At 42.5% G+C, this 11561-nt stretch overlaps 1 protein-coding gene across 2 annotated transcripts in view; it reads left to right on the top strand.

The window, feature by feature from the left end:
• The window catches only part of top3b (DNA topoisomerase III beta), a 32107-nt gene extending 30647 nt beyond the window's left edge, over positions 1–1460 (top strand). The window contains exon 17 of one of the 2 annotated variants that reach the window (XM_020599340.1): positions 38–1460. In XM_020599340.1, the coding sequence (XP_020454996.1) occupies positions 38–316 (279 nt within the window). In that variant the 3' untranslated portion in view covers positions 317–1460. The remainder of the gene's footprint in view (positions 1–37) is intronic. The other variant, XM_020599339.1, reaches the window with a different exon arrangement.
• Positions 1461–11561: the final 10101 nt, after the last annotated feature.

The following is an 11561-nucleotide window of genomic DNA, read 5'->3' on the forward strand; positions in this document are numbered from 1 at the left end:
TTCTCTTGATCCTTAAAATTCTTCTCTCTTCCTGTAGGTAGCTCAGGAGAGCTGCAATGCCTGTGATGCCTCTCTGGTCGTAGTTGATTTTAACAAAGCTCGCACTCCACTTCCTGCTGGCGAGACCCAACAAACTGGCTGCGTTTTCTGTGACGTGGTCTTCCAGGATCTAGTGGAGCTCAAACATGCCACCATGAGGCACGCCATGCACCGGGGTGGGGGAGCAAGACGAGGACGTGGACGGGGGAGGGGACGCCGTAGCAATCCTAAAAAACCTAAAGACAAAATGGCTGCCTTGGCAGCTTACTTTGTGTAGTGTCCCTGTATAGTGCATCTTAGTTGCTTGAAACATATAAAGTTGTATATATAATTGACTTTTTACATGTGTTCAGTTGCACTAAAGTGAAATATGTATCAAAAACATAAGTCTGTTAACCCTATAAACAGGTTATATACAATGGCTTCAAAAAGTATTCTTATATTTTCACAATTTGCACACTTTGTGTTAATGTCATTTTAAATGGATTAAATAGCCATGTTTCCATCAATCAGTAAGCCATATTGACTTTGACAGTGAAAACATTTAGCAAATTTACTGAAAAGCAAAAACTGAAATGTCTACTGTACAAAGGTTTACAGAGTTTTAATTCATTACTTTGTAAAAGCCCCTTCAGCAACAGTTAAAGTTTGCAGTCTTTTTGAGTATGTCTTTACAAACTTTGCACACCACGATTTGGGCAGTTTATCTCATTCTTCCTGGCAGATGAGTTTCCATCAAATTTGATGGTAAGAACTGTGATCTCAGGTCTTTCCGCAATGTCCTTAGGGGTTTTAAGTCTGGACTTTGGGCCCCTCAAGGTCAGTCAGAGACTACTTTAAAATTTATGGAGAACTGCTGAGGTTGTTGTCTTTGTGGAAGGTTCTCCATCTCCTCAGAAGACTTTTGAACAAAGCACTTCTTGCCTGGTGACTTAGTTTGGTCAGACAGCCAACTGTAGGAATAGTCCTGGTGGTTCCAGTCTTCTTCCATTTCACAGCTACTGAGGTCACTGTGCTCCTGGGAACATTCAGAGCTTTAGAAATAGTTTTATACCTTTGTCTACCTTAAGGCCCGGCCACTGGACTTTTGACACGACCCATTACAAACCCATTAATTCCTGAATGGCAAAAAGCAACCTTACTGTAAACAACCTCCTGCTCGGCTGGAGGGTGCTAAAAATGGGCACAGTGGCCGGCGTCAAACACATCGCCCCGTGCAACCACATGGGCAAGCAGCTTCAAGCTACAATTTTTCAAACTTTGAAACGATGTCCTGTTCGTCATGTTACACTGACGCTGTCACCAGGTGGCGCCAAATGGACGTCTGGTTGGTACGCTTTATGACATTTAGGAATGGGAGCCGTCCCTGGTAGGCTAGTGGTTAAAGCGCAGCGGCGAGAGCGCCCGGGTTCGAATCAGGGTTGCGTCAGGAAGGGCATCCAGTGCAAAACACGTGCCAAATGTCAACATTGCGAGTCGTCAGATTCGCTGTGGTGACCCCTAAATGGGAAAAGCCGAAAGTGACTTTCTTTCTTTCTGTGACATTTAGGAATGACTTTTTTGGATACCTTCTGATATTTGGGACACCTGCCCAAGTGCTTCCCCAGCATGTCACAGAGTATCCTGCATGTCTCTGTCTGAATGGGATGCTTTTTGACACTTCCCGAATGGAAAAAAATGTTTCAAAATGACGTGATATTTGCCATTCCTGAGGTGCCTATTCCTAATGGACAGTTTCTGAGGTGCCATTTGGTATACATTTGTATGGGCATCCCAGGTATGCTAAATGTCACATCCTTTTGCAATACTTTTGGACACTTCAAAACTCTGTGACCTTTTTGACCTTTTGTCCTTTTTTAGGATCAAAAGAATGAACTAGCTTCACCGAACTTTGGTTACAAGACCTACACACACCCCTGTATCACAGAATTTTTGTGACCCTCAAACACTTGTCTGTAAGGTACAAATTCTGTGACGTTCGGGGAAACATTTTGCCAGGGACACCCTGGGCTCAGTGGACACCCTTCTCAATTAATGACTTTATTTCAAGATATTATTGTGAAACTGAAATATATTGCCCAACAGACACTGCTCTTCAAGAAGGGGGTTGCTTCACTCTCTAAGGACACTCCTGGAAGAAGACAGAGTATCATGTGGTGTAGAGACCTGTTCTTTTGTTTGTTGGGCAAGGGTCTCAAGACTGGTGTCTGGTGTGAATTTCAAGGCTTGTGGGGCTATTTCTGAGGAAATATCACAATTTTTAACCGTCCATTTGGGCATCACTTTCCATTCATTTAGCATATCAAAATTTTCTTTTTGAAAGTAATTAGAGTAGGAGGAGCTAGTGAGTCCAATCCAGGTCAGTTCATCTCCACTCGGGCGAGGCAACAACAGCAAGTCAAGCCACACAGAGATATGCCCTGCTTGAGACAAATATTGCCACACCAGAACCTGATCACCATATAGTGGAAGGAGTTTTTTATCTTTCTCCCTGGGGGAGACCCGGACCTGGATGAGGTGTTTGAAGAAGACAGCAGGAGAATCAACCCAAAGTTTAATAAAGAATTTAAAAATTTACAAAATTGATTTTTTGTTATACAAGATTATTCGAACCTAACTACAACAGTCAAACTATTTCAAAGCAGGTGCACTGCCTGAAATAGTCTTGCGTGTCACTTCTGTGATTGACAATTGTTCAAAGTAATAGGAATAGGACTGACCATCACCCCAAGAGTAAGGATCATGCATCAAAGGGATTTTATTACATTTGGTCTGACCACCAGGACACAGACATAGTTTGTTGCTCTCTGATTGGTTTTATAGGTGTTATGATTGTTACTCTCTAAAATATTAAATAATTTGCAGAGTGAAAGGGTTAGTGTCAGGGTTTAGTTTCAAGGAAGTTTAGCCAACAGTTTTTTGATAGATGTATGGCTTAAAACTGAATTAATTCTCTTTTCACAATTGCTGTAATCAAATAAGTATTAAATTAATATTTTAATAATTCTAAAGGTTTATGTGAGGGAAAACATTGCTGTTTCACCCCAGATATATAAGTTTAACCTGCTAGTTTTGTTGGAGGTAAGGTAATTTCAATTTAGAATAAAAATAAATATTAGTCTGATAAATTAGGAAAATTTCACCCCTTTTGTAATGTAACGCTCTAAATGTTTTATATGTTTGGATAAAATAAGAATTATTTTATTTGAATTTGGGGGAAATAAAAGCTAGTGTTTCTCTTCTATAATTAGGTTTCTCTCTAAACGTTGGTATATGTACCAATTAAAAGAAAATTATAACACTAAACGCAACGGATAATTTAGAAGGCCCCCATTTTTAACTAAACAACAGTGTAAAACCTAACACATCCAATCTCTGCACAACATCAGCAGCATGAGTCAAAATGACCAGCAGCAGAGGCCCTAGGTCAACCCTACGATGGTGGCACCACCTACTGTAGCTAACCAGTTAGTGCAGGCTTTCACTGATTACCCTGCGATCATCTGTAGTACGGGCTTTGTCTTATCAACAATTGTAGAAAGTATGTACATTTACTATAGCCTAAAATCTGCTGTCTATATTGTTTATCTAACAACATAGTACTAGTAGTAGTCATTTAGCTCTCCATGTGATTTTTTAAAATTGTTTCAGTCCATGAGTGTTTATACAGGGTTTTTGTCTGAGTCTATTGTATTATTGGTAAGGAAATTGTCATTTTAATCTGTATTTCAGTTTATAGCACTTTCACATTCTTGTGTGGAGATGAGGGAGGTTTGGTTTGCATTCCTGTGATTCCTTACCCTGGAAACTGATCAGATAAGAAGGATGCAATTGAAACTTATTGTCTAAGGTCAGAAGTGTGCTGGCAGAGCCTGGTTTATGCATTGGGGGTAGTTTGCATGTAGCAGTCTCCAGCTGGTCCTCGATGCCCAGAATCAGTCTAATGTGTTGATTATGAATATTCAGAGTCCTTCAGAATAAAGCATCACTTCCAAAATGTCTGCTTTTGACTTGTGACCACTACATAAAGAGTACTGTGTGAGTTTCTTACCTAGGTTTAATAAAGGCTTAATAATCTGATAAAGTACCTAATGAATCAAATATAATTTAAAAAATCCATAATTTCCCTTTAAAATACACAAAGGGTCAAAGAATGGTGTGAGTGAAAATCCCTGACTATCTACCTGACTATCTAATACAAACTCGTACTGATTAGAAAATGATTCTTTCATTGTATTATATTGACCCATCGGTTGGAAATATAAACAGCGCATCCCTATTGTTGTTGTAGGTATTACCACCCTAATGAAAAGAATGGTGTGTCACGGTGATAAGATGTCATCATTAAGGGTTTTCACTAAGGGATGGGGGAGGGTCACTGCTGATTCTACATTGGTTCTGTGGAGCTATTGTTGCGCATTTTCAAGATAGATCTGAAGGTGGACGTGATCCTGGCCTTGTACTCATCCAGCTACAATCATAGCCGTACACTGTCAGCAGCCAGACGGGTGTTGGCAGAGGGGGTATCTGGGGCGGTGGTGGAAACTGACCCCTCGTGGTGCCCAAAGCCAGGAACTGCTCACACATGCCAAGGTACTGGACTGCTCTCCACATCCATGTGCCAAAGTGCTGCTCCCGCAGGGTGTTGTACGTCAGAGTGGCACTGTTGCCCAAAGTGCGAGACCTCAGCTGTCCAATCACCCTCGGGTCACAGGACAGCCTGTACAAACACAACACAAACATTATATGCAGCTTTGCCCCCAACATAAATGTCTCATTTAGTGTTGTTATGTATTTTTTAGTCAGATAGATAATGGTTAGGTACTTGTATTAGAAATGTCTTTAGTGTAGACAGGATGTCTAGCTCAGGCTGTTAAATGCTTACTCATTTCCAGGAGTTACTCCAGGTTGTTTATGTTCCAGGATAACTAGATAGAAAGTGGCTACTGTATGATATGTTCAGCCGTAATCTTAATCATAATATCTTCCTAGGCTTAATGTCCGGACATGTCCCTGAATGTCCTGTATGTTCTTAGATACACACCACATAATCAACACTCGCACACATTGATTTTCTCCATGTTTTGACTACTGCTACAGTCAGCTGTAAAGCTGACATATCAGGTGACGCCACGGTTTGACGTCCCTGTGTAGAATGGGGTTAGCCCAAACCAGATATAATGTACAGGCCTGTTGGGGTTCGGGGTCTTTCATTCTTCATCTGCCTGCGCGCAGTATTGGAGGTGAAGGGTACCTGAGCGTGTAATGTTAATTTTACCTGTGATCCTTTGAATAAACCAGCACGGTTTTTTGTATCCACTTGGACCGCCTCGTCTCTCTGAGTTCCTGGTTAAGAGAACTGGGAAATATCTTTCAGTGTGTTGAACACAAACAGCGTATGCATTGTTTCATCTTCACATACTTGTATGATGGTACATCTTATATCGATGGCACTCTAGGTACTCTGTGGCCATGAGATACCAGCCGTCAATGTCTAGGACCCTCTGGATGGTCCTGTACAGTCCAGCCTTTGCCATGTATTCAATACATAAAGAGTGGGGGCATATCAGCTAGAGATGCCAGATCTGGTGTGGCATCTAGAGGAACAGCCAACATGCAAAGAAGGGGTAGGGGGATGCGGAGGCTGGCTGTAGATTGGCCGGGAGGGGGGAGAGGTACCACCAGAGATTCAGCTCATTGACGAGCCAAGGCCTCCCAGAGCTGTCCCTAGAAAACACCACATGACCAATTGAGTGAGACCTGCTCGCCATGTCTGTGGCAGGAGAGAATAAGAGAAACAAAGAGGACATTTTCAAATCTGATATTATATCAAAAGTAAGAGCTGTAGGGCAGAAGTGACATTAAGGCCCAATGAGCAAATGTTACTCTTACACAGACAGGCTCACCCCAGTACTGCCAGTAGTTGGTGGGGGAGGGAGTAAGGCTGGGCTTTATTATTCTAATTCTGAACACCACAGCATTGTCAGCTGTGGCCTGAGTTGTGTCTAATGCATCATGGTTCCACATGCCAAGGAGCAGCATGAACAAAAAAACCAGACTGTGAGACTTAAAGATGGGAGAGGGGACAGGAACAACAGTAGGCTACTGAATCTAAGCAGAAACACACCTGCAGCAGTGATTAGGAGGTTTAGGAACTTGAAAAACGACACCCTGCTTAGTTTGCTATTTACACAACCTTGATTTGTAAATCAGACAACCCAGAGTTAAGACCAGGGCAGAGGGTTGTAGTCTTACATGCCTCTCTGCTGTCTCTTTGCAGCTGCTACCTACCCAAAATTCCCAGTACCCCACAAAGACTATCTGCCCCCTGACCACCTAAATTATATAAATCAAAAATCAACTCAAGAGGAGTTGATTTTACAAGTGAAATATAAAGTAGATAAACAGTAGCACAGAGTCTAAGGCACTTTAAACAGTGAGTGAAAAGAAATATAATAACAAGTATATAAAAATATAATGAAAACACCTGCATCGGAGCTGTATGACTTGTACATTAGTGAAACTAAGCAGAATAAAGGTCTGTCGAAGGTTTTTTCCATTAAAGGGAGTTTTTCCTCCCCACTGTCGCCAAGTGCTTACTCAAGGGGCTGATAATGATAATGGGGCTGCATAAAAGCCAAACGAGCAGGGGGGATGACATTCATAAACAGCACACTGAGTGCACATTTGTATACCAGAGTATTTGTAATTACTTAACGTTTTAGTAATACTGACACTTTTGTTGTATACAGTTTGTCAATGATCTTATCTTTTATCATTTGATTAGTTTGAAAGGCTCATATATAAGATGCTCACAAAGTTTCTGTATGTGTGGGTGTTTTGCAGCAAGTGGTGCAGATTTGTCCAGAGCAAGGCAGTCTGTGTCCAGGGGAGAGTGCTCTTTGTGTTCTTACCTTCAATTCTACTTACCACCCCCACCGTGTATTAGCTAGATCTCATCTGTCAGGCACCCATTTGTAGATTTGAAACTGCATGTTTTTGTTTTGTTTTATTTTTGAGCTTGTCATTTTAGTCGTGGTTGATGTACTGCACTTTTAAGGCAATTTTTTTGTGATAAGCCTTGTGTTCTCCTTTTCCTTCTTCCCCTCTTCTTCAGGTTATTCAGGAAGCACTGGTTCAATATCAAGATCAAGAAGAGGGAGTCACACAGCAATATGAATTCACAATCAGACAAAAACCATACAGAGTCAAAGTTTTGACAGATAAGGTCCAAATCTTATGAACAAATTGTCATATTTTCAAACTGATATGTGTTTTCATTACCATATTCATGTTTGTCTTGTTACAGGAATCTCCAAATTCATCATCGGCACACCAGGAAATAGCTGCCACAGTGGGGATGTTTTTGCTGACACTCCAAGGTACCAGGCTGGGTTTGGAGGCATTGGCAGGCACTCCATTCCACTCAGAAACTTAAACCAAAATGATTGTGTCAGAGTTCTCTCTGACCCACTGGGGGACAGGAGCACAAGCCCCAGTGTGGGCATTCTCGTTGGCACACTGGAGAGCTGAAGCATTGGTAGGGACGTCTTTGTCGGCACACCAAAGAATGAGAACTTCGGCGGGGACATTCTTGTCGGCACACCAGGGAACAGCTGCTGCAGAGGGGATGTCAGCATCGCCACACTGGGGGTCAGTAACTGGCTGGGCTCTGGTTGGAAAACCGGGAGGTTGTGTTGCAGAAGAGCATGGCTGACTCAGAGTTGTTCGCCGCCTGTGCCCCCAGCCTCTCCTCCTGGAGATGAACTGTGGTCCGGGAGCAGGCTGAGAGTGCGTCTCGGGGACAGTTGCAGGAGGGTCCTTGAAACATAAGGAGAAAGGGGGTGCTTCATCTGAACCTTCAGCTGTGTCTGGATACTTTTGGCTTCAGGTCGATCTTCACCAAGGATTGACTGGATGCTGCATTCACATGCTCTAACTGTAATAAAAACAGAAGAGAGACATTTTGCTGAAACATGTGCAGAGCATTTCATTCATGTTGCACAGCAGTAGAACGTTTCAAATAAAGTCAGCACACTTAGCACAGATAGTGCAAGAAACATGATCATTGCTGCGAGACATCTGCCTTTTGAACATGTCCTCTGTGTCGCGCACAGTCTCCATTGTTCTGTCACAGCTTCTCTGCAGAACAGTGCATTTGACAATGGCCTGGACAAATGCAGAAAGGTTGTGGGCCACTTTAAACACAATCCAGCAAGTGCTGCAGAATTAGAACGACAACAAACTGAACATGGACAAAGGAAGGAGTCACTTATACAAGACATTCCAACCAGATGGAATTCAGCTCTGGACATGATAAAAAGTGTCTGCAGAAATGAACAGCCACTGAGGGATGTCCTCACCACACACACCACCAAGATTGTCATGCCAACTACAGCTGAAATGGACAAACTGCAGAGGTTGGAAATGCTACTGGAGCCCTGCAGGTATACTTTACGTCACTGTCCTGTCTGAGTGCATACGAGAGAGAAATAGAGTTCCTGTATGTGTGTGAATGAATATGTAGAGGGCATTTTTTGTGTGTATATAAGTGAATGCAATATATTTTGACTGAAATGGGTTAGATTTTTTTCTGTTACAGGTATGTGACTGAACTTCTGGGAGGAGAAAAATATGTTTCATGCTCTGTGGTTCTGCCTGCTTTTTGCCATCTCTCACGGGTGATGGAGTACTCAGTGCCTACATGGTCAAATTCAAGTCTACATTCAGAACAGACCTGGAGACATGCAAGGAAAATGCCAACATTGCATATCTGAAGATTGCTACCACATTGGACCCGAGATTCAAGGACCTCAAGTGTATACCCAGAGCTCAGAGGGGTGAGGTGTGGGCCTCAGTCACCAACTTACTCAAGGAACAGAGAGTTATTCCAGAGAAACCTGTGAAAGCAACAACATCAGAGCCACCAAAGAAAAAGTTAGCCTTATTGGCTGCTTCATCAGAGTCTGATTCTGAACAAGAGGAAGACTCAGATGAGAACAGTGTGCGTCGATACAGAGCAGAGCCCACCATCAGCACAGAGGTCTGTCCGTTAGAGTGGTGGTCCAAACATGCAGGATCACACAGCAGGCTGGCCTCCATTGCACAGACGTACTTGGCCACAGCTGCAACATCCGTACCCTGTGAAAGGTTGTTTTCTCTTGCTGGTCATATTGTACAGAAGAAGAGTTTCTTTATCATCTGAAAATGTAAATGACCTTGTGTGTCTGAGCAACTGGCTTGGTGCAGAGGAATAAGGAGTAAGTCCCCTCCACAGTAAATCCCAGCTGTGTACTTTTTTTGTGCTTCACCTCACTCTCACTTGCTAGTGAACATTGACTGTTTATGCTGCTCCCTGATAAAAGAAAAATGTGTCTGCTGGTATCTGTTCAGAAAAGAGAAAGAAAACAGATTTAAATGTTGGTACCTGTTATAATGTCATGATTGTGGCTCTGGACTCTGAGGGTAACTCGTTTCTCTATAACAAACTAAATAAAACGTTAATGCCCAAATAGCTTTGGTTTTATATTTGATTACATAAAAATAAAAGTGCGCAATAGACTACTTTTGAATTCATTATTGAATGCTGCTCATATCAATGCAATTAATTGTGATTAATCACAGAAAATCATGCAGTTAACGCAGTTAAGGATTTTAGTTGTTGCCAAGCACTAGTAGAAATGAAATTATGGTTTTTCATCCCAGATGTTTACCCTGATTTCTTTCCATCTGTTTCTCTGTGCTAGACGTCAGTGTTTATCATCTCTCTATTGTGTTTGGTGTCTGTTACTCAGAGTAGCTTCTGTAGTCAGTGGCCTCAGGGTACGTTCTGTGGAATTCCCCACACTTGTCATGATTCTGTCCCACTGCTTCCAGTCTCATGCTTTTATTTTGACACTATTTCCTGTCCCCAGCTCACCCTGACTCCCGGGAACTTTATCTCATCACCCATATTGGTTTCACCTGCTTCTCATTACTCACACCTGCTTACAACAGCATATAGGCAGCTTTCCCACACAAAGAAGCTGCCAGATCATTCCAACTCTTGTTCAGACTTTCCAGCATTTTTTCTGTACCTATTATTCTAGTTCTGACCACAGATTACCTTGTGACCACCGAGAACTGCCTAACCCTTCTGGTTTTGCTCATGTTTTCTATGTATGGACTATCGGACTCCCCTCTCTGACCTCATGTTTGTGGTAGTGATGTCCAATTGACACCATGACACCTGTATCGAACCACTTCATCATTTGTATCGAATATCTGTTCATTCATTCAAAGGTTCGGTTTAGTGCCATCTGGTGGCGAAATAGTATGCAGCAGAACAATGTCTGAATTATGTGATGGGTGTAACTAGGCTTTGTGTGAATGATGTCAAAATGTTTGTAAAGATTGATTGGTCAGTCGGTCGAGTCTATGAATGTATGTAGTGTAGTAGGCGTGCTTGGGGAAACAAAGGATGTGCTAGGATGGTAATATGTGCGCATGTAACTAGGACAGGGTGTGAATAAATACAAGGGATGGAGAATCAATCATTTTTATTCCTAGCTGACCCCATGGTGATCACACACCAGCAGCAATGATCATACCACAGCAACTACGCACACACCTACTACACCGACAAACCCACATATTGTGCATCATCTTGGGTGGCTTTATAGTACCCCTACGCCTACGCACCTGCTGACATGTGCAGTGAGATCTCCCATTGTGACAACCTTTCGATGGTCTGAACCGGTCACGGGAGTCACTCAGGTCAGCCGTTTCTGCGTCGGATGTCATCAGTCACATGTCTTTTCAGCAACGATACAAGCCTCAAGGCAGTGGTTTGCGGGAGATCCCTTTCCCGGCTCAGCTCATGTATCAAGGCCTCGGTGTCAGATGGCCATCACTAGTTTGTGGATCCCTCGGCTGTGTAAGTTTGCTGGCTCTGATCCTGGACTGTATTATCGACCTGAGAGTATTACTTCCTGAAACAGAATCCTGCTTTGTGTTATCATTGTGTTTGTTACCAGTGCTCTTATTAAAGAGACAGTGTTCTGCTAAACCTCATCTGGCCTTATAATTGAGTTCACCCCTTCACATTATCGGCAGCTTTACATGCCGATCCTGACAACACTTCCTAGCAGGGTTACACACACTCACTATGTCATCATAAACATCACAAATTCTGTTGCTTTGATGTGCATTCCAAATGGCTTCTCTCCCTTGACAAATGTGACAGTGTTTTTATGGCCAATCTCATAGCACTACACTGTCTAACCACAGAGGTACAGGTTGAGCTAAGCTGTACACAGCCTGAACTAAGGGTAAATAAAACCCTGAAATGCAGACAAATCACTATTTGCAGATCTCAGAGATGGCAGGAGTGGAGCAAAAATCATGTGTAAAAAGACACTTGAGAGGCTTAGCTGAGGTGTAAAAGGAACAGTGCCCTTTTTTTGTGGAAGTGAATATATTTGCAGAATCTTTTATACATGCACCAATATTTGTATTTACATTTTTGTTTACACATTTGCAGA

The sequence above is a fragment of the Monopterus albus genome, unplaced genomic scaffold (assembly GCF_001952655.1).
Source record: "Monopterus albus unplaced genomic scaffold, M_albus_1.0 scaffold40.1, whole genome shotgun sequence".
In the NCBI taxonomy this organism is placed as follows: domain Eukaryota; kingdom Metazoa; phylum Chordata; class Actinopteri; order Synbranchiformes; family Synbranchidae; genus Monopterus; species Monopterus albus.